The following is a 22,894-nucleotide window of genomic DNA, read 5'->3' on the forward strand; positions in this document are numbered from 1 at the left end:
TTCATCAGCACTACTGACCATCCTATAAAAAGCCTTGGCAGAGGAGGTTGGCTCCTCAGTAACCGGTGGAGGATGGCTACCACCTAAGTCAACCAACATATTGTCCATTCGATCAGTTTCGTTACAGCCCTCTTGATGATGTACTAAAGGGACAGATCCATCAGCAGCAGCTACAAAACACTCACCATGTTCTGTCCAGGTTTTGTAATTTGGCTTATACCCATGTTTATACAAGTGTTTCTCTACAATGTGCCTTTCTTGCGGAAAATAATTCTGACATTTGGCGCATGGACACTTAATTTTACCACCTTCAGCTACGGAAGAGAAGGCCCGGTCTATAAATCGTGCAGTTTCTTCAAGCCATATATTAGAAGGGACTTGACCAAACACCCATCCACTATACATCCAATCACGGTTCTCCATTATTTAACCAAGAATTCATACTGAAATAAAATTCACAGAAATGGGGATATTTGAGAAAAATAATAGCATACTAAAGGGCAGCAGCACAAATAACAATTCACAAAAAGACAATTGTTTCAGACATAAATTTAAGAGCTCAAAGCTATAACTTACCAACATACTTGTTCAAGCTGGGAAATTACGGCGTCGAAAAGGGTGGCTAGCCAACTCCCCTAGCTGTTTGCCGATGTTTCTGGAAAATTATACGTGTTAAATTCACTTTACTAGAATAAAATAGATAGCAGGTAGATGTCATAGAAGCTACAACCTAGAAAAAATAAACACTTATATGGTCATGTACAGAAGCTACAACACGTTAGCTGTTCAGTGAGGTTGCTACAGACGCTACAACATACATCTAAGAACAACAAAAACTAATCTGTTCAAATCAACCGTATACTAATCAGACGTGCCTAAAATAGTTTCAACTAAGCTTAAACGCTACACAAGAAATAGAGCAAGCAAATCTTTTATTAGTCATTTTGTATTAGCAGACTGTAAGCCTATTAACATGGAATAAAACTCCTTTTTTCTCGCCAAAAAAAAAGATATTCATAGAGGTTGGGTAGGCTGATGTGCGTCAAGTGTATTCATGTGGGCATGCGAGCCGGGCAGGGCCATGAATAGCGAGAGGCCGGGAACGTAAAGACCCTCCGTATCCGATCGGCACCAGCCGGCAAGCGATCAAGCCCCATTGCGCAGAGACTGAGACTACTGAGAGAGCATTGATGAGTTTGTCCACCTGGAGCGAGACGTCCAGAGCATGCATCCACGTGAGCCATTGCCTAGGCGCCGATGGAGTCCATTCTACTCCCTCCGTCCGGAAATACTTGTCATCAAAATGAACAAAAGGGGATATATCAGGGTCTCTGCAGACTGCAGGGGCCGGTCGTCCAAATTGTTGTGTGTTTGTTATGGTGATTGAAGTGCGATATCCTTATAGGGCCGGCTCTACAGACGTGTGTGGCCAGAAATTGTTTGGATCGCGCTAACATCTGCCAGGCTACCGGCGTGTCGTGCCAGAACTTCATCCGGTGATGAGTAGCCGGCTAGGATGGAGGCAAACTGAGCCCAGGGCCGCAGACTGGCGAAAACAAACATCGTCCTTGCACCGACCGGCCAAGGTGGTGCATTACAGCTGCAGATTGAGATGACTATGGCATGGTAATGTAATGTGCTCCAAGCCACGCTAGCTGGACAGCCCCAACGGCATCCAAAGGCATGCATGCATGCATTCATGAACAGCGACACGCAGAGCCCCTCCGTATCCGAGGGAACCTGCCCAGGATAGGCCAACGGCAAGGTCAATAGAAAGGAGGTCTGTTGTACGTACCAATGGTGGAAAACACCGCATGGTACGCGCCAGGTTTAACGTTCGCCATGTACAGTGGCGGAGCCAGGATTCGAGTCTAGAGGGGCCGAGTACGTATATTGATCTAATCTCGTTGGTAATTCGAGTCTAGGGGGGCCGAGCACAGTCCTTTTCTGATGGCTTTCATTTGTTGACCATACTGCGCCAAGCGCACCAAGGCGGTGGGCGATGGCAAGCCCTAGGAAGGGAACGACCCGGAGTTTGGAAAGACGTGGCAGCGGAGTCCCATACGGAAGGAAGTATGAGGGTTGACTGGTTAGGCTGCGGCGTGAGGCTGTCGTTGCCGGATAATAACAGAAGATGCGGGTTAATTAGGATGCGAGGTGAACGCACCAAGGTTGTATACAACAATGACGAGACGTAGAGGTTGTCTTCGGCACGGCAACCCTTAGATGTAACCAACCTATGTAAACCCTAGGCACCCCGGGTATCTATATAAGCCAAGGGGTGAAAACATAGACAACAACTCTTATACACACACGATTTCGTGGTAGATCAGTCTGTAACTTGTACTCCATCCAAATCAATACAATCAACTAGGCCATACGGTTTTATCTTTTCAAGAGAGCCCGAACATGGGCATATCTCTGTTACCATTGTGCCGAGACTACCAGCTCGGGATCCCCTACCCAAGATCTGCTGGATTTTACTCCATCACCTGGCATGTGGAATGCAAAATCGGACAAGACCCTGCTGGATAAGTGTCCATATGAGCATGTTGTGTACAAGAGGAAGAAAAAATATGCAAATTTACTCGTGGGTGTTTATGTAGATGACTTGATCATTACCGGAGATAGCACAACAAAGATAGATAACTTCAAGACCTAGATGAAGAACATGTTCAGCATGCGCCTACTCAGCTATTATCTTGGTATTCAAGTGAAGAAAACTCCTCAAGGGATCTCATTGTGTCAAGCCGGGTATGCAACAATTTTTTTGGACAAGTGTGGCATGGTAGATTGCAATGCAACTCCAACACCATTGGAAGCAAGACTAAAACTAAGCAAAGTAAGTAACTTTCCCTTGGTTGACTCAACTCACTATCACAGCATAGTAGGAAGTTTGAGATATTTGGTGCACACTCGTCCGGATAAATATTATGCCGCTGGAATTGCTGCCGATATATGGAGCAGTCGACTGAAGAACACATGACAGCGGTAAAGCACATATCGAGGTATGTGCGAGGCACTCTGAATCATGTGTGTTTCTTTAGGAGAGAGGAAAGGAACCAACTGAAGTTTTTAAGGTTAAGGATAATGATCATGCGTGTGACATCAATGAGAGAAAAAGTACCTTACGTGCCATCTTTTATCTTGGTCCAAACCCCAATTAGCTGGGTGTCACAAAAGCAAAAAAAAAAAGTGTTTGTCTCCTCATGTGAAGCTGAGTATATCGCAGCGGCGTCCGCAGCATGTCAGGGCATATGGCCGGGGCATTTACTTGCTGATTTGCTTGGTGAAGTTGCGCTCAAGGTGGACAATATTCTGCAATTTCTTTAAGCAAGAATCATGTCCATCATGATAAGTAAATACATAGATCTTCGCTATCATTTTATACGGGATTGTGTTGAATCTGGCAAGCTCAATGTTGAGCGTGTGAGAACTGAGGACCAGCTGGCCGACATCCTCACAAAGTCTCTGGGAAGATTGAAGTTTCATGCGATTGAGGAGAAGATTGGGATGAAGGCGCTGGATGAAGGGAACAAGCTTAAGGGGGAGAATGTTATGATTAATCTTGCTGCCTTGTTATTTCCTGTTTTCTGTCACGTTAAAACCGAGTCAATAGGTGTGCACAATGCAATTTTAGCTTTCCTTTCCACCATTTACGTGTTGCAGGTAATTAGGAACAGCCTCTGAACGTTTCTCCTTGGGATGGCACGGCCAAACAAAATCGTGAGGAGGCTTAGCGAAGTAATCGTGAACAGCCTCTGAACGTTTCTCCTTGATCTGTGGAGCCGAGAGAATAAGGGGAAAAGGAACAACAGAAAAGATGCAAATCGTGCGCGTCGCAAAACCTGTTGTTCGTCTCCTGTGTGTTCGCTGCGTGAGTTTTCTTGGTGTCCAGCGAGTCTCGCGTGCATTCGAGTGATCCAGGGGCAAATGTCCCTAACACGGCGATCACCACCGGCAGTGAGCATGGTGTCGCTGTGGCGCATGCCTGGCATGCTCCCCAACCATATGTGGTTCCCCTCCATCTAGGCCAGCGGTGCCACCTTGCAGCGTTCACAGAAATGCTAAAGAATGAGAACAGAGGGAAAGAAGCCCCCTATCTTATTTTTATAGGAGAATGAGGAGACTCGAACCCAGGCCGGCGACATCAACCTTTGTGCGTTCACGGAAATGCTACCCGATTCCCTTGGTCCAGGCCGGCGAGGTCTTCGGTGGAGCTAAGGTGGAGTTTGCCGTGGAAGTGGGACCAGAACCAACTAAGCATTTTCGTCCATGTGCGTGACTGTACCTAGGCACTGAGGCAGACAGCATCAACATGTTGTACTAAAGTTTCCGGCAAAAAAATGTTTTACTAAAGTTGAGGCACTTATTTTGGGATAGAGTATTTCTTTGTTTTCTCACTAAAAAAAAGCTTTGTAATTTTCTGGTGCCCAATACAAATACTTATCTTAGATTTTTTTTTGTTTCTCAAAATGTAGATTTCTTTTAGCTAAATGCAAAAAAATACAAAAACAATTAGGCAAAAAACAAACAAACGAATATTTGGGTCCCAGTGCAGCTGCACACGGGCCTCTCCAGCAAACTGATGCAAACTGAGCCTGTCCATGACTAGTTTGTTAACCCATCAACACACGCTCCCAAAAAACCAATGTGTGTTCACCTAAAAAAAACCAACTCTTCCTTTCCCTGCGGCACTCGCTTAAAGGAAAGCTAACTCGAAAGATGACTAATGCTGATTCCCTAATTGAGGTGATTAGCATCAAGCATGAAATGAGGGAGTGCAACTTCGAAGCCAGTTGCCTCACTAGATCCTGGTCGTTATGTATGGTTAGTAGGGACAACTGATATTATTTGTATTCCAGACTCTTTATTAGTTGAATAATGTTTTTTTTCACCCCCTAAGAAAGACCTAGCACCTACTGGCAGCCTGGCACACTATGGGCACACCATATAGACTCTGGTTTGAAATATATACGTCAAACGTTTCAAAATATAAACAAAAATAAAAAGGAAACAAAAAGGACAAAAAAACGAAAGAAACAAAGGAACCAAGCAAAGAAGCAAATGAAGATGGTACTAGGCCGGCCCACTACAACGTCCTTGAGGTGATGCGTCCTTCTTTTTCGCAAAAAGCAAGACATAAACGTGCCTGCTTGGGTTCGGTGCTAAAATTTACTCAAGTAACTTTGGTTGTTATATCCTCCCTAATCTGAAATACTAGAGGCGATGGGTGCATAGAAATGATGGCAATTGCAAATGATCTTCTCCTATATAAGCTAAAAGTCGCGTTTGATTGCCTCTCAATCATTAATGACATTTTTACACAAGGTGCCGCAGGTAAATGTGTCAACATGATTAGGTTTTAAGAGTAGACCACTGGAGTTTTGATTTTTGAAAGGATAGACCACTAGAGTTTGAAGAGATCTCTTTTATTCATGAAGGTAGGAGCTCGGATACCGAGGCTCACAATCTAGCTCATTTTGCATTTTGTTTGGAGGAGGGTCTTCATTGTTGGCTCCTTGTTCCTCATGATGTAATGTTAACCTGAGGAAACATTTTAGCCGATTAAAAAAGCGAGCAGATTGTTCTAAAAAATAAATTATTGGTGTTATATCATGCCGAAACCTGGTGTTTCAAGGAAACGAGAATAGTGGTGGTTTTGTCTCAAACTATTGCTTCTCTCCGCATTGTCACAAGATTCCTGTCTCTATATTTTCTCCCAATCGATTACATGTTGAGTGTTTACACCGGTATATTAGCTAGAATGAACCTGGCCATGATCAATTATGTTTTTGCTGATAAAAACCATGACCAGTCATAAATTATTGCAGTCAATGACAGTTCATAAGCCATTTTTTTTTGTTTCTCAGCGTTGGCACAACATTCGTCATGCCTCAATATTTTTCTCCCGATGCCATGTCACGAGTATTTACACTGGTATCCGCAAAAAAATAGAGTATTTACACTGGTACATTGCCTCGTCCCTCGTATCATCCTCTGCAAAATCAAATGCGGGGAGACAGAACCTCACAAGCTCCCTGACGATGCCGAATCTGGTCGAACGTCGATAGTCGGAAAAGGAGCTAGAGGACCAAGGCACGAAGCAGCCATGTCCATTCCACGCGGAAGACACCTTTGAAGGCCACTGCATAACATGAAGACACAATCAGATCCACAATTCATCGGCGACCATCAATACTTGAGAGTTGACATCCATCTTCCTTGTCTCCATGTTGGCACTACATTCTTAATGTCTCAGCATTTTCTCAATGCCAAACGACGCTAATGTTTACGTCGGCATATTAACTCAGTTCATCGTCTTCTTCCATCCGAAACAGGAAGGAAACATGGCACAACTAAACACAAAGCTCACAAGTTTCCATCCATCCATTTTTCTCTACGCTGGCACAACAGTCTGCATGTCTCGATATGTTCCTCCGATCACACGGCATTCATTCTGAATTGTCGACGAACGGTTCTGATTCTCACGGTCCCTGAGTCCCAGTTGTAAATAAGCTTCCATGTTTCTAGGAATTCAGTTCGTGGATGCACTTCTACCTTCACAGTTCCTGCCTTCCTGGTAATTTCCTTTGCTGTCATCTGATACCAAACTTTCTACTTTCACATCTGATCTGTACTGTTCATGGTAATTTACCCTACTGCTCTATGATGCTCAGTTTACACTGTAACATCTATGATATTCAGGAGGGAATTCACACCATGGCAGCAGCAGCAGTAGCCCTACCTGAGCGGGCCTCGACGCTGCTCACGCCGATAACAATGCATCTACTCATCTTCATATAGAATTTACTCAAATGGGAGGAAGATAACATACCATGTCATGTCAGCAACATCACAGATTATCTCACAATGCCATCACCGATCATCCAGTACTACTACTACTACTACTCAAGTTCTAGACTGAAAGGATAACATACCATGTCTGCCAAATCACGGATATCTTACAATGCGATCACAGATCATCCAGTAATACTACTACTCAAGTCATAGGTGGCAGATCATAGACATACATTTGAAGAGAAATACATAATATAGTGCTGGAATATATAGAACTGATATCCGTCTTGCTTCTCCATCAAACAAGATGCATTTCATCTTCACTTCACTTCTGCAGTTTCCTTTTGATTCTGCGCTGCTCCACTTGCTTGGCCACACTCTGAGGCAGCCTGGATTGCTTCAGCGCTCGGACGCGGGAGGTTCCACCCGCACTGGTTGCACTTCTTGGGAACACATGCGCCACACCCATGACACTCAGGCCAATCGTCCTGCCCATCTGCAGTGGCAAGAGCACCCACAGCGACCGCACCAAGAGTGATCGCAGTCCACTTGATCACCTTTTTGGCTGTAGTTACCGGGCGCCTGCAGGTAGGTAGTTGGGATCAGATGGTAAGGAATATATATACAACTCCTGTAGCAGAGGAAAAACAGAACAAACATCTATGTCTACATATGGTTGATATTGTACCATCTCATGCGTGTACAGTGTCTTAGCACATACCAGTGTGGCTGGGAAGCCGCGTACAGCTCCTTTTTCTTCTGCTGGATTTGTGACCCACGGGCGGGTGCGGAATTCTGGGAATACAGAAGCAGCGTTGAGAATTGATGACTAAACAATCTTGACAAGAGACGTGGTCTACTGTACCAGCAGCACATATCAATCAAAATTCTAAGCAAAAAGAAGTTTGGTTTTGCTGGCCATTTGACAATAAGAGCACACACACACACACAAAATCATGCGAAAAGGAATTTCATTTACTGTCCATTTCAAAGTTGCTAGGCAGTTGGTCATCTGCCAATGGAAATTAAAACAAGATGCCGAATTTACCAACATGTCAAGCAGCACAGCAAAATAACAATCTAAATCTAGCTGCAAATAAAAAAGACGCATGTTTTAAGGATAACCTTCCATCCTAATGATATGATATTAATATAGAATAGTATGTCGAGAAGAATGGAGGGCCTCCACCAATCGGAGCAAGAGTGAAATGTGAGCAAGAACATCGGGCCACAGACCAAAAGATGTCGATTTTGCCAAAATATCGAGGCATTCATGCAACGCAGTTGATTATCTACCAATGGCACAGCAAAATATAAAACCAGTTTAGACCAAAAGATGTTGGGTTTTACCAAAATATCACCACATTCATGCTAGGCAGTTAATCGTCTACCAATTGGTACCGCAAAATACAACACTAGTTGGAGACCAGAAGATGGCAGTTGATATGTACCAATGGAAATCAATAAAAAAAGATGTGGCCCCAATGGGTAGCCACCACCGAGTCGCCTCAGTCTGGGGTGCCCTAATGTCGTAGCGAGTTATCGTGGAGCATCTAACAGAAACAGGATGGACGCCATGCTCCGATCATGGGCCAAGGATCATAAGGTATCCTGAGAGGAGAGATCTTTGTACGTCACTGATCTTGGACCGCATCAGGATCAAGGAAACTATGGGAGGCAAATCTGCAGGTAAGAATTTGTTGGAGATAGCGTAGGTGCGTCAGGCTGAATCAAGGGAGCAGACGGTACAAGATCTAGGACAGACCGGCTGTGGATGATCAACAATCTGTGGATGATGAGCAGCAAGGTGAGTTAATGAGTGGACCTCAATGTGGTACAGGAAGAGCTCAAAGCGTAGTGGAAAGGAACCAGCAGAAATCTTGCGCAATTGATCATGATGCAAGATGGGGCCTACAGGAAACAATGATCGATGGGAAAAGAGTGATTCAGAGCATGTGTCTCAAGGTGGTACAGGTGCAGCGAACATGAAAGAGATTCAGAAAGTTGCTACTGTTCTGAACCGGGATCAAAAGGTTTGGGGAAGGCAAAGAAAGAAGGTTTGGATTCACAAATCCCAACCGGACAATCCACCTGACAGAGGAAAGGATATGGGAGCAGGGCCGCGGACTTCAAAAACAGTGAGGTGGGGAGATGAGCAGCATTCCATCAGGCCAGGAGCCTTGAGCCTCCTAAGCTGCCCCAGACAGTTCAAGAGCTCGTGCAACTCGTGCAAGCTCACCGCCCAAGGATCGTCTTCCTCTCCGAGACCCAACAATGCGAAGATAAGGTGAAAGGAATAAAATGGAGGCTGGGCCTCAAGCACTGCCTGACCCATGATGGTAAGGGAAAGGGTGCTGGGATGGCATTGTTTTGGGATGAAACAATAAAAATAAAACTTGTATCGTATGGACTGAGGCATTTTGATGTGATTGTGCATGATGATCCCCATGGCCCGAAGTGGCGGGGTACCTTTGTCTATGGAGAACCTAGAGTCCAAGATAGGCACTTGATGTGGTCATTGCTTAAAATGATTAAACCGAGTGCTAATGAACCATGGTTGATGATCAGGGACTTAAACGAAACGATGTGGCAGTCAGAACATTTCTCCTATGCAGAAAGGTCAGAGGGACAAATGGCAAAGTTCAGGAAGTGCTTGCAAGATTGTAATCGCTTTGACCAGGGGTTATCCCTGGACTTAAAATAACAAGTAAAGTGGGTGGAAGAATATTAAGGTACGGATTGATGGGGCCATGGCAACTCCATGCTGGTCTGATTTATTTCCCTGCTGCTACAGTTACACATGTGGTGTCTTCTCGGTCAGATCATGTACCTCTTCTCCTTTGCCTAGTGGGCCGACAGAATACAAGTACTGGATAGAGACCTTTCAGATACGAGCATATGTGAGAGAGAGTTGGATCGCTACAAAATAGCATTGCCGAGTCTTGGAAGAAGGGTGGTGTCACTGCTTCTCTCGCTGACGTCTCAATTAAGCTGGGTAACATGCAGCGGTCACTAGTCACTACAGGTATGGCTAAGAGGGAATTCGGGTCCGTCAAATCAAAAATTAGCAAGCTGGGGAAAGAGCTGGCATGGCTGTGGAGGAAACCTGCAACCGTGGACAGGGACAGAAGCATTCAGCGAATTACTAAAGAAAATTTGATGAATATTTACTACGAGAGAAGGTGATGTGGAGGCAACTGTCGAGGGCTACAGAAATTAGGGAAGGGGACAAAAACACTAGGTATTTTCAGCAGAAGGCAACTTTGTGTCAAAAGAAGAATTCCATCAGCATGTTGAAGGATGAGAACAGACAGTGGGTTGATAAACAAGAGGATATACAAAGTATGACCACATCCTTCTTTAAAGATCTATACACAAGAGACGAGAATGTGATACCGCAAGAAGTGTTAGAAATGTTAACTGCAAAGGACACGCCCGACATGAATAAAGGACTGACAAAAGAGTTCATGGAAAAAGAAATAAGTGACGCGATGTTTCAGATTGGTCCACTAAAGGCCCCGGGCCGAATGGTTTTCCGGCCCGATTCTTTCAAAGGAATTGGGGGGGCTTTGAAAAATGATGTTATTGCGGCTGTTCCGTTTCTTTCAGGATGGGGTGATGCCAGAAGGAGTTAATCACAGTCATCGTTCTTATCCCCAAAGGAAGCAAACCCCCATGTTTGAAAGACTATAGACCGATAAGATTGTGCAATGTTATTTATAAGGTAATAGCAAAATGCTTGATTAACCGTCTTCAACCCTTGCTTGATGAGCTCGTTTCAGAGAGAGTGCATTCATCCTGGGCAGAATGATTACTGACAATGCAATTATCACCTTTGAATGCTTTCAGAAAATCCAACATAGTAAGAATCCTAGGGATACACACTATGCTTATAAGTTGGACTGGGCAAAGGCATATGAAGAGTGGACTAAAGATTCCTTGAAGGGGCTCTGTGTAAGTTTGGCTTTTGCAAGATAGGGCTGGTGGCTTATTCAGAGATGTATAGCCTTTGTGTGCGAGCACTAAAATCCAAATATTATCTAAAGGGGGAGTTGTTGGATATGGTTTTGCCATGGATGCTTCTCCAGCTTGGAGAGGGATAGAATTTAGCCTCCAACTTCTTAAGCAAGATCTGATTTGGATAGTAGGCAGCGGGAACAAAATTCAAATCCAAAGAGACCAGTGGATTCCAAGGAAAAATGGTCTGAAGGTGGCAAATTTCAAGAAGCACTCTAGGCTAAGATGGGTTAACCAACTCGTTAACAATGACACGAAAGAATGGAATGAGGATTTAGTGAGGCAACTATTCTACCCATTTGATGCTGATGAGATATGCAAGATCAAGATCCCTCGTTCATATTCATAGGATTGTTTGGCGTGGCATTACAAACTATCTGTAGTTTTCACTGTCGGGAGTGCCTATAGACTTGCAGTTCAAATTAAGCAGCAGGCCGAGCCTCAAGTCAGTAGTTCTTTGAGGGAGGCGGATGAGAGGAGCATTTTGGACTTGATTTGGAAAGCCAAAGTGCCGCCGAAGGTCAGGATTTTTAGTTGCAGAGTAGCCACCAGCACTCTTCCAACGAAGAGGAATGAATGGAAGCGCACACTCAAATCAGATAGCACATGCAACATTTGTGGCTGTGAGGAAGAAGATGAACATCATGCATTATTTCCTGCACCAAGAGTAGGTCCCTTAGACAGGGAATGAGGGCGTGTTGGGATCTACCACCAGAAGAATGTTTCAGGTATACTGGGAAGGATTGGCTACAAATCCTCCTTGACAACAGTGATGAGAACACTTGCACAAGAATTCTGCTGCTCCTTTGGTGAGCCTGGCACTTACAGGATGACTGCATATATATATATCACCAGGGCAAAGCGATGATTGCTGAACCTGTAGGCTTTCTGAAGAGGTATGTGGAAGAGTTGATGCAATGCGGGGTGGATACCAATAACGAGAGGGGAATAGAGGTCATCGGTTCGGTTAGGAGACCTCGCATGCAACCATTATTGGGGCTTCATCCGGAAAAATGGCACCCACCTGACCTGACAAGGAATCAATCAAACATAACTCTGGTGCATCATTCCTCACCGATCTAGGGAAGGGGTGGGTTTGGTGCAGTCGCTAGGAACTGCGGAGGGAGGTGATCAAGTCGGTTAGGCGCGACATTGGAGTATGCAACACAGTTGAGGAGGCAGAAGCGTTGGGAACACTGAAAGGCTTGAAAGAGCTAGCTGTCCTCTATGAGGGGACTGTCCTGATAGAGACTGATTGCGGAATGGAGGCGAAGGAACTAGAGCCTGATGTCTATGCTCGATCAGCTGGTTTCCGAATCATTGCTTATATAAAGGGCATAGTAAAGAATTTCACTTCATGGTGGGTCACAGCAATCAGCAGGGAATGCAACAAATTGGCTCATGGCGTAGCTGCACTGCACATACAAGAGTTCATGGGGACCATATGGAAATTCTTTGGAAGGAGCGACTGATATCTGAGTTGTAATGGGTGTTTTGTACCCCTCAAAAAAGAGATCCCTATTTCAAGGATATCTGTGCATTCCTGTGACAGACATAATAGATGATACTCCCTATGTCCCAGAATATAGTGTCAAAAACGTTCTTATATTTTGGGACGGAGGGAGTAGTATGGAGAATAACGGAGAGAAACAATCCTAGTTGGAAAAAAAAAGACGCTGATGTTAGGTAGAAGTGGCACTGAGAATTGATGACTAAACAACAATCTTGGCAAGAGATAGGATCTACATACAGCAAAGAGCAAACACACCTTATGTCGATTTCTACCAAAATATCAAGGCCTTCATTCATGCTACGCAATTGATCATCTACCAATGGCACAGCAGAATATAAAACTAGTTGGAGACCAAAAGATGTCGATTTTGCACAAACAGCAAGGCAATCATGCCAGGCAGTTGATCATCTACCACTTGTCCAGCAAAATACAAAGCTAGATGGAAACCAAATAACCAATAGATGTCAATTTTACCAAAAAATATCAATACATTCATGCTAGGCAGTTGATCACGTAGCAATGGTACAGAGCAAAATACAACAAAGCTACTAGTTGGAAACCGATAGATGTCAGTTTTACCAAAATAGCAACACACACTCAGGCTAGGAAGTTGATCATCAACCAATGGAAATCAATGAAAAATGTGCATCCCTGTGATATACGTACTGCTAATAGATAATAGCATGGAGAGAAGAACGGAGGACCCCCACCAACCAATCAGAGCAACAATCTGCTACTCCCTCCGTTCCGAATTACTCGTCGCAGGTATGGATGTATCTAGATGTGTTGGGAAAAAAAAAGATGCTTGTTTCAAGGATAGGCGTGCCCCGTGCATCCCTATGACAGTAGTATGATACAGCAGAATACAGAGCAATAGATACAGAGTAACGGAGGGCCTCCACTACACCAATCGGAGCAACAACGTCGGGCCACAGAGCTAGGAAACACAGCGGGCCAAGGTACCTGGCGGGTGTGGACGAGCCGGCGAAGCCCCTCCCCTGGAACTGGAAGCCCCGCCGGGCGCAGGATCCTCGTCGCCGCCGCCATCGTCGCAGCCCTGCAGACAAGGAGGCATCAATCGCCCTCGCCCCAAGAATCGAGAAATCCGGCCGGGTTGGAACCTACATTGCGGGTCGGAGCTACTGATTGGGGTTAGGGGTTGGAGCCTACCTTGCGGATCGGAACTGCTGGTTAGGGTTAGGGTTAGGGTTAGAGTTCCTCGCTCGCTCGCTCGCCCGCCCGCTGTCCGCCGCCGTCGCCGAGAAGAAGAAAGTGGTGGACTGAAATGCTATTTTTTTTCCTTTTCTGTGAGTGAAGCTATCTATCTAGAAGTACCAGCTGACGGAGAGGGCCGCGCCAGTGTACACAGTGAGTGGGTAGCCTCACGAGCAGGCCCGGCCCATGGGCGAGAATGAGACCCACTCACCCACCCTCGCTCGAATTCCTTCTCTCTCTCTCTCTCTTTTTGCGAGGTGAATTCCTTCTCTTTCTTTTTTCTTGTTCCCATCGAAACTTTATTTTAAATTTATTTTCATTACTCTCTCCGTTTCTAAATATAAGACATTTTAGATATTCCACTATGAACTAAATATGGTGTATACTTTACATGGCTTTCATTCATCCATTTCATTCATTGTTCTATTATGGAATCGAACCACTCAAAGGATTTAGAGTCCTTTTACCAACCAGTCAGAACCAATATTTCTTTGTTATATTCTGTCAGCTAGCACAATTTGGATTTCAAGTCCAATGCGCTAACGCTTTTCTTAGTTTTCTAGCTCTTTCTCCGGGCTTTGATCATGTCTCCCGAACAATTTCAGTGCATATGGCGCAAGACGATTCCACATATATATCGAGGTCGGAATGGGATCGGGTGTTTTCGCGTCTCACCGTAGTGCCTTTACGGTGTAGATTCACTCATTTTACTCTGTATGTAGTCTATAGTGAAATCTCTAATATGTCTTTTATTGAGGAATAGAGGGGGTATTAATGTATATACTTTGATTCATGAGTTTTTGCAGGACCTCACACACACACACATATACTTTGCCCTCCCTCTAAAAAATACAAATATATATACCGAAGTACATTTTTCTCATGTCTCTGCCATGTGACCATCTTCGCGTGTTACACCTCCCCCTTTCCACCGCTCGAGCACTGGCTAGTCCCTAATCAAAGCAAGCTTAGGAATCGCTTCTTGTGAGCAACATATGGAAGACCGCGCGCACCTCTGTTGATGCCCGAAAAGACTTACTCCCTCCATTCACAATTATAGGATGTTTTGGATATTTCAATGTGAACTAAAAAAAGACTGAAATGAGTGAGCAAACACACTAAAACACGTCTATATATGCCTGATTCGAAGAAAAAAACTAAAACATCTTATAATCGCCAAGATGGAGTGTTAAAATAAATATGTAGAATATTATGTGTACGTATTAGACTACATTGGACTTGTATTAGCGGACGATTATGTGTTTGAGTTGAATATGTGTAACCCAGGCCTACATATTATGTAAGGCTTTTGTCGAAAAAATATATTATGTAAGGGCACCGCGGGTAGCTAAATTGACTAGACATAAGATGGTAGAATAGACAGAAATCACGAGGGGAATGGCCCGACGACGATAGCAGGGATGGCCGGACCTGTCATAGTGCGGTGGTTGGAGTGTTGTCTGATAGCCTCCATATGCTTGTTATCATTGTACTATGTCAGTTTAGTACATGGGTGGAGCATCCATAGTTATGCCTTATGGATGCAGCTATGTTGGTGAACCTTGTTAACAAATCTTGATATTGTATATTGTGCCTTTTTGATTGCTTGTGCATAACAGATCGATGTGCACCTAGAATTGCTCTAACACGAAGCTAGTGGAGATCCAAGACGATGTGGGCATGACTACCAGAGGCGAGATAGAGTCCCACGCTTATGCCTCCTTCACCATAAACTTCATCTAATCATGATCGGGCAGCGGGTTTCTATATTACTTTTCACATATATAATCCTAAAATCAACGGACGGGTCAGTTCAGTCAGTGTCTATTATTTGTGATACACCGATTCTATCGGTTTGTACTATTCTGGAGGAGACGACGAGCGATCAGAAGTTGTGCATATATGAAAATCCGTTTCATAGAAAGAACTAAGGAACATACTTTAGCAAAACCAGTCCATACATCTCATGATTCAAAACAACATTTAGCAACAAGCAGCACAAGAAAGCCAAGTAATTCCAAATAATAGTGCACACTTAATGGGTAGTAATAGCAGGATACATTTTATTATATGAGAGCGGAAACCATGTGGCATGCACAACCGATGTGCAAAGATACAATACAATACAACAATAAGTTCTGAATGACAAAGGGTTTGACAATAAAATATACTAGCAAGAAGTACTTCATTCCCCTTATACGAATGGTGGTACGTTCGGCAGTTCTTCCTTAATTTTAGCCCGTGTTCCCGAACCTTTTTTGGCGAGTAACAACAGAAATGACATACAATCTGTCATATAGCTTGTCGAATACCCCAAAATAAGTATACCTCCATCTCTTCATGAATAGAAGCCCGCAAAATACCATCCAAGCACCCACCACAAAACCAACAATTAATCCTATAAGAAAATCCATTTGAGACGAGCCATATTCAAACCATCTTGCTGAATCTCCATTGCTGGGTGGGTCTCTAGGAGGACGTGGGCATTGCCTTGAAACTGGAAGTCCACAAAGACCAGGATTACCAATGTACATGGAAGCTGGATCATTTGTCTCGAGGATGTCGAGTTGATGCCCTGAAGGTATTCTTCCTGACAGATTATTGTATGACAAATTGAGACAGCTCAAGTATGTCAAATCTGATAAGCCTTCCGGAATTTCACCAGCAAGTTTGTTCTTTGAGAGATCAAGAGACTCCAGTGAGCGAAGGTTGCCAATCTTATATGGAATATTTCCACTCAACAAGTTTGATGATAAATTCAAATTTATGAGTCCAACGAGGGAGGTAAGGTCCTCCGGGATTTCTCCGATTAAACTATTGCAAGATAAATCAATGCTCATCAAGTATAGAGTATTCTCCCTGTACTCAAGCAGCTGCCCTTTTATCACCACCAAGAAGCTATCATTAGACAAACTAAAGGACATGGATGTAGAGCTACGATATCCTTCATCAAAAAGATTATCAAATGATGTATTATTAGAAGTAGCTGTGTGAGTCAAAGCTTTCAATTTTTCTAAACATTTTGGTATGGCCCCAGAAAAGTTATTATTGGACAGATCCAGGATACGAACATCTTGAAGTCCCATTATTTCAACTGGAATGTGACCTGAAAATTTGTTTGATCTTAACCGTAGCATAACCAAACTAGGCATGGCTTCACTAATCCATCCGGGTAACTCTCCAGTGAATTTGTTTTGAGTTAGATCGAGGAAAACCAGCCTTGGACATTGTCGTAGGAACAAAGGAAATCCACTTGAAAAATGGTTGTTGCTTAGAAGGAAACTAGTGATCCTCAAACTGAAATATCTCAGAGATCTGACTTTTGAAGAGTTGTTGCTAGACGGGTTCCCTTGTTTTAGCTCTTTTATACCACAATCAGGAAGTTCCTTTGAAAGCAGATTGTTCGAAAGATCCAAAACCCGCAATTTTTGCATTCGACAAATTGTTTTCGGAATAGTCCCAGTTATAGAATTGGAAAAAGGAACTGCCGCCCGTAGTTGTGGAGCTTGGAAATTTGGCACAAAGCCATTTAAAGAATTTCTAGATATGTCCAATATCTCAATTGTTCTTGATAACTTGGGTATCAAACCAGTTAGCAGATTTGGCTGCATTAAAAGTTTAATCACTGACCTGAACTCAAGATTGAGTGGCAAATTGCCGCTAAGATGGTTCAAGGAGATGTCCAAATATGTAGCATCAGAAAAGGTAGTCCAAAACCAATATGGGATCTTACCAACTAGGCATGTGTTTGAAATATGAAGGATCTTGGTGCTTTTCTGCCAACGAAGCCATTTAGGAAATTGGGGACCTAAATGACAAGATGAAAACCATGCCGATTCCAAGTTGAACGGAGGTATCCAATGTGAGTCCACAATAACATCCAAATTATTATAGGATAAGTCAAGAGACTCTAAATTCATCAAACCAGCAAAATGGTCTTCTGATATCACACCAAGTTGTTGCGTCCAAGGTATAAGTGAGTCAAACTTGTAAGCGTGCCAATCTCTGCAGGCACTGAACCGCTCAAGGTGTTGTCTCCAAGGTTTAAGTAGGTCAAATTTGCAAGCGTGCCAATCTCCACGGGCACTGAACCACTCAACTGGTTGCCATGGACATTAAGCACGTATAAGCTAGTCAGGTTTGTCACAAATTGTAATGTTGTGCCAGTGATGTTGGCATCCATTAGACCCAATTCTTGCAAATTTTTCCGAGAACAATTAGGTATCCTATCTATCACCTCTGTTATGCCCCCGCCGATGTTGTTGAAGCTGAGATCAAGAGACCGTAAGTTACACATATTTTTCAGGGTTGTAGGTATCATTCCTTGGATGTTGTTTCCTAGAACGTCAAAAGTCTCCAACAAGGTCAAGTTGCCCAACTCGTCAGGAAACGTGCCTGATAATTCACAACCCTGTAAGTGTAGCCTTTTGAGGCTAGTTACATCCCAAAACCAGTTGGATGCGGACGGCCCATGGAAAGGGTCATAAGAGAGGTCAAGCTCCTCAAGAACTGTAAGGTTCTGGTGTACAAGTGACCATGAAACATTACTCTTAATAAGACCACATGAAAACATAGCCAGCACAACCAAATTGGGAAGGGCGTTGACCTTATGGACCCAGTCAATGACTCCACTGAGGTTGATCCCGCCCATGTTTAGATGCTCTAGCAAGCCAAGAGATGCTAGCCAAGATATATCATTTGTGTGTAGATCAGTGTCATAATTGGCGTGCATGTCAAGTTGTACTAGTTTGGAGAGGTTGCCTAGCTGAGGAGGCACTCTGCCATGAAAACCCATGCATGTTGGAGAGGTTGAGCTACCTCAAACTCCGGAGAGAGCCCAGGAACCCCGGCATGGCCTTTGCATCTCCGAGAAAAATATTCCAGCTGAGGTCGAGATGCATGAGATGTCGGAGAGCAAGCAGCGAAGAAGATACCTGTCCGCACAGCGAGTGGTTTTCGGTGTCACCAGGACCAAGGTAATAATCCTCTTCTGAAGCTGGATAATTGTTGCGGAGGTCGAGCTTGATGGCGTGGCCTGTCCGGCGGCTGCAGGTGATGCCGCTCCACAGACAACAGTCATGGTGTCGTTGCTGCCATGATGCGAGGCGATTCGCCGGGTCGACTGTGATGTCGGCCTTGAAGGAGAGCAGCGCAGCCCTCTCGGTCGGGATGCAGCTCCCGTTGGATCTTCCATCGACACCGGAGAAGGTGGCGGTGATCGAGGCAGCTAGGATGGCCAGAAAGAGGAAGCTTGATGCAGCCATTGCGTTGTTGCTCCGGGTATGGATGAGGATGCCTTGAAGGAAAACATGGTCGTGGCACAGTTTCTACCGAGTGAAGTGTGTGTGAAGGAGAAAACCTTTGTGCCGTATCCTGTTGCCTGTTGGGGACTCTTGGCTACCACAACTTGAGATTGAGATGAGTGATACCCACCCACACACCAATCACAGTCAGAGCTGCCTGTTGGGGACTCTTGGCTACCACAACTTGAGATTGAGATGAGTGATACCCACCCACACACCAATCACAGTCAGAGCCGTGACTATCAGTCTGCCGCTCTATTGTTGACCAGGAAGACATCGCAAACGCCAGCTCGCCATGGCTCCAACTAATCCGCGAAAAAAAGTTAGTGGATGAGTTCAAGTTACACGTAAAAATTCATGTTGCAAACCAATCAAATTAAAGTCTGTTTGAAGCGAGTATTTAACAAAAAACTACCACAATTCATCGAACCGTGCCTACACACTACCACTTTACAAATTTGTGCCGAAAACTATCACTTTTTCACTAATCTTTTGACTAAAAACTACCATGCATGAAAAGTGGCATATTTGACTCGTTTAAACTCGATTATGACAGGGTTGGCCCACACGTCAGAACTGAAAAAGTCAGCACCATTAAGTTTGACCGTCAACATATGGGGCCCACATGTCATTCCTATCTCCTTTCTCTAAAATTCCCCATGGAGGAAGAGCAGGGGTAGTCCCTGTCGCCGGCGGCGAATGATGGCAAGAGGGACGGAGGAGACCAGCCGTCGCCAGCCGCTCCGGCGACATCAGCTCCGCCATGGACGCCAGCAGCAGGTCGGTCCGGCGGTTGCAGAACATGGCCATCGACAGTTGCTCCATGCCCGTGTTCACCATTACGTTGTGCTCCACACTTCCGCACGTCGCGTGGTTCCGAACCCGCAGGAAGCTTAGGAAGAACCTCTGGAGGCGATGAAACTGCAGAGGAGGCATGCCGGTCACCGGAGAAAGAGATCGAGACGGCGGCGGCCTTCACCGGAGGCGGGGAAGATGAAGTACTCCAGCGGCGCGACTGCATTTGGAGGAGATGGCGCGACCTTCAGGCGAGGCGAGCGACCGGGCGCGGCTTGGGGCCTCCCCGCAGCGCGACCTGCAGGCACGGCGAGCGACCGGGCGGCGGCTTGGGGCCTCCCCGCAGCGCGACCTGCAGGCACGGCGAGCGATGAATATGTAGGTACGGTTCCACAAATTGTGGTAGTTTTTCTTTAATTACTCATTTGAAGCGGTTTTGTAGATCTGTCAAAATATTTATCTTGGCATTGTAGAAAAAAGGAGGAGGAGAAATATGCAATGTCAAGGATACACGTGCACTAGTACATTAGCTAGAGATTGATCCGTGCATGTGGGTGCTCCTTCATGTGTAGTAACTCTAAGTACATCGTGACAAGTATAGGATGCTGACATGCATGATCATGGCCATTTGTACGCACCGTCGTGTGCATATGTATACAAATACTTGCACCGGCCGGATAGGCGCGTACATAGCCGGTTACCTGATCGGTGATGTTGCCGTACAGTACATGTTTAGCCGGGTCGGGTGCACGCGTGCAACAAAGCCTGTTCGACAAGATTTTGTACTACGCATGGTACGAAAATAAGAACATATAGCTAAGAAATTAATCTGATGATAATTTGCACAAATGATATTTCTTATGTACATGCATGGAGCCTGTTTTTGGGGTGTTGTCTTTGGTGATGGTTTGAGTGCTGCTGCTGAGACAAGTTGATAATTGTGTCGAGACCTTTGTTTCTTTCCTTTCTTTACTGTTTTGTGTTCGGGCTGTGTGTATTTTAGATTTTTTGATATATCTTGTTGGTGCAGAAGCTGAGCGTAATTATTATCTTCGCGATATTAGTATATTTCTTTTCTTAAAATGGAGCAAAGAGGCCATGCATGCGTGCGTTTTAAGTACTATTTTCATTCTTAATATAATATGTATTAGCTTTTTTAATGTCAAACAAGTGCATGTTTGACCAAGTCTCTTTTAAAAAAAATCAATATCTACATTACCAAATTTGTATCATTAGATTCACCAGGAAAAATATTTTCATATTTTATTTATTGTAGATGTTGATGTTGATATTTTATTACATAATATTGGTTAAACACATAGGTTTGACTTGCAAAAAAATCAATACACCTTAATACCTTATATTCTGGAACGGAGGGAGTATTAATTAAAGGGCTAATGGCAGCTAATTTCTTTTTGTGAAATGCCATCATGACTAGCTTTTTGATTTGGCAAAATCATTACATTGTTGGCTAAGGAGTTTGCAAGAAAATCTCGGGGTTGATCAACCCAATTACAGGTAACATCATTCTCATAAGAAAATTGGGGGGGGGGGGGGGGGCACTAAGAGACGACAAGGAGAAAAAAATAGACAACCCAAATATAATTGACACCCTAGCCAGACAGTGCCCTGATGTGCAAGCGGCTAGCACATCAACTTGCTCTCAGATGCAATGACCTTAGAAAGATGTGTCATCCTAATCTTCTAGGAGTCGATCCCATCACTTATAGCTACCGTGACATTGACTCAGACGAGCAACCACTCTTTTCAATGGGATCGTGGTGCGAGATCAATCTCCACGCAGAACTAATGGAGGACGGAAATATGGTACTTGCTCCACAACCTCTCGTAGAAGAACATGGTCTTAGGAAAGAAAGTGGTAATTGACGCGAGAAGGGGTGCGTGACCCGTGGCATAATTGGCAAGGGATGAACTCTCTTCTATGTTTTGAACATTGTACTATACTCCTCCCCATCCAAGCACCAAGGGACAAAGTCAGCATTGCATACATTGAAATAAGTCTCAACATTGATTGTTGTCATGTTATTCTGAATTTCTTAAGGTCAGGGGTAGGCCTGACCATTTCAACCAAACTATAAGGACTTCAACAAGGCTTGGGGAGTCTCGATAGAATCAAGTTAATTTGTAGTAATTTGCAAGTCAACACGTTATAGCATAATTCTACAGCCGATTTTTTTCTAAGTGTACATGAACATTAGCATTACATAAGTTGAGGAACCATCAAACATACAAATATCACACAGTTGGTGAAAAAACTCGTATCAATTTTTGTGTGAAGATAATATATGTTTTGAAGCTATGAAGGACAATCAAAAGCATGTCTGGCCAGTCAAGAATCAAGATCGTAATTGCCTAGGTCCTACTTGCTCCACGTGTACCCAGTTATAGTTCAAGATCAAGAATTCTTGTCGATATAGGCCCCAATAAAGTACTCATACATCGACTAAGTGTTTAGTAGAAATGGTCTCTTGCATGCAAATGTTATTTTTTAGATAACATTTGCATGCAAGAGACCATTTCTACCGAACACTTAGTGAAAATAGACACTCTACTCGATAGACAACAAGTGTTCCCCTAATGTCCAATAGTGTTATAAAATATATTTTTATCCAAACCAATGTACAATCCTACCAACAACACATGTGTTTGATTTATCAAGCTCAATGATGCCCCTTCCGCCACTTAAGATATTTAGGAAACCGGGGACCCAAATTACAATAAGTGTACGGTGTATAATACAAGTTGAGCAGAGGAACCCAATGTGAATCGGTAATGATGTTGAAAGTATTATGTGATCACTCATTGAATTTTATATTCATAAAACCAAAAAATTGATCTTTGGATGTCACATTGCTAAAGTTGTTCTTTCTGAGGATTACGTAAGTCAAATTGTCAGCATGCCAATGTCCACATGTACTAAATCACTCAATTGGTTGCCATACATGTAAAGTTTGCTTAAGACAGTTAGGTTTTACCAAAAAATGTAATGCCATGACAGTGATATTCGTATCCATCAAACTTAACTCTTGCAAATTCTTCAAAGAAGAGTTGGGTACTCTGTCTACCACCTCAGCGAGTTCTGCCACACGTGACCATCGATCAAGCGTCATGGGGAACACTGGCTCCATGAAGTCGAGGTTGTGTAGCATCACTAGAGGCACCATGTGGTGTGCTCCTAGGAGGCCTAGCACTAGGGTTCGATGCAATAAGTTGTCCTACATCTTGGCGA

The 22,894-nt window shown here is 44.0% G+C and overlaps 1 protein-coding gene and 1 pseudogene across 1 annotated transcript; both read right to left on the bottom strand.

Annotated features, from left to right (window-relative positions):
* Window positions 1-6,798: 6,798 nt before the first annotated feature.
* LOC123183399 (uncharacterized) lies at window positions 6,799-13,630 on the bottom strand. The gene is made up of 4 exons (XM_044596206.1): window positions 13,502-13,630; window positions 13,295-13,388; window positions 7,523-7,596; window positions 6,799-7,383 (listed from the first exon to the last, which is right to left on the bottom strand). Exons 2-4 carry the CDS (start codon window positions 13,376-13,378, stop codon window positions 7,122-7,124), a joined length of 420 nt encoding a protein of 139 aa, XP_044452141.1. The 5' UTR covers window positions 13,379-13,388; window positions 13,502-13,630; the 3' UTR covers window positions 6,799-7,121.
* Window positions 13,631-15,602: 1,972 nt separating this feature from the next.
* Window positions 15,603-18,892, bottom strand: LOC123070913 (receptor-like protein EIX2; annotated as a pseudogene).
* Window positions 18,893-22,894: the final 4,002 nt, after the last annotated feature.

This window comes from Triticum aestivum, chromosome 1A, assembly GCF_018294505.1.
Source record: "Triticum aestivum cultivar Chinese Spring chromosome 1A, IWGSC CS RefSeq v2.1, whole genome shotgun sequence".
Taxonomy (NCBI): domain Eukaryota; kingdom Viridiplantae; phylum Streptophyta; class Magnoliopsida; order Poales; family Poaceae; genus Triticum; species Triticum aestivum.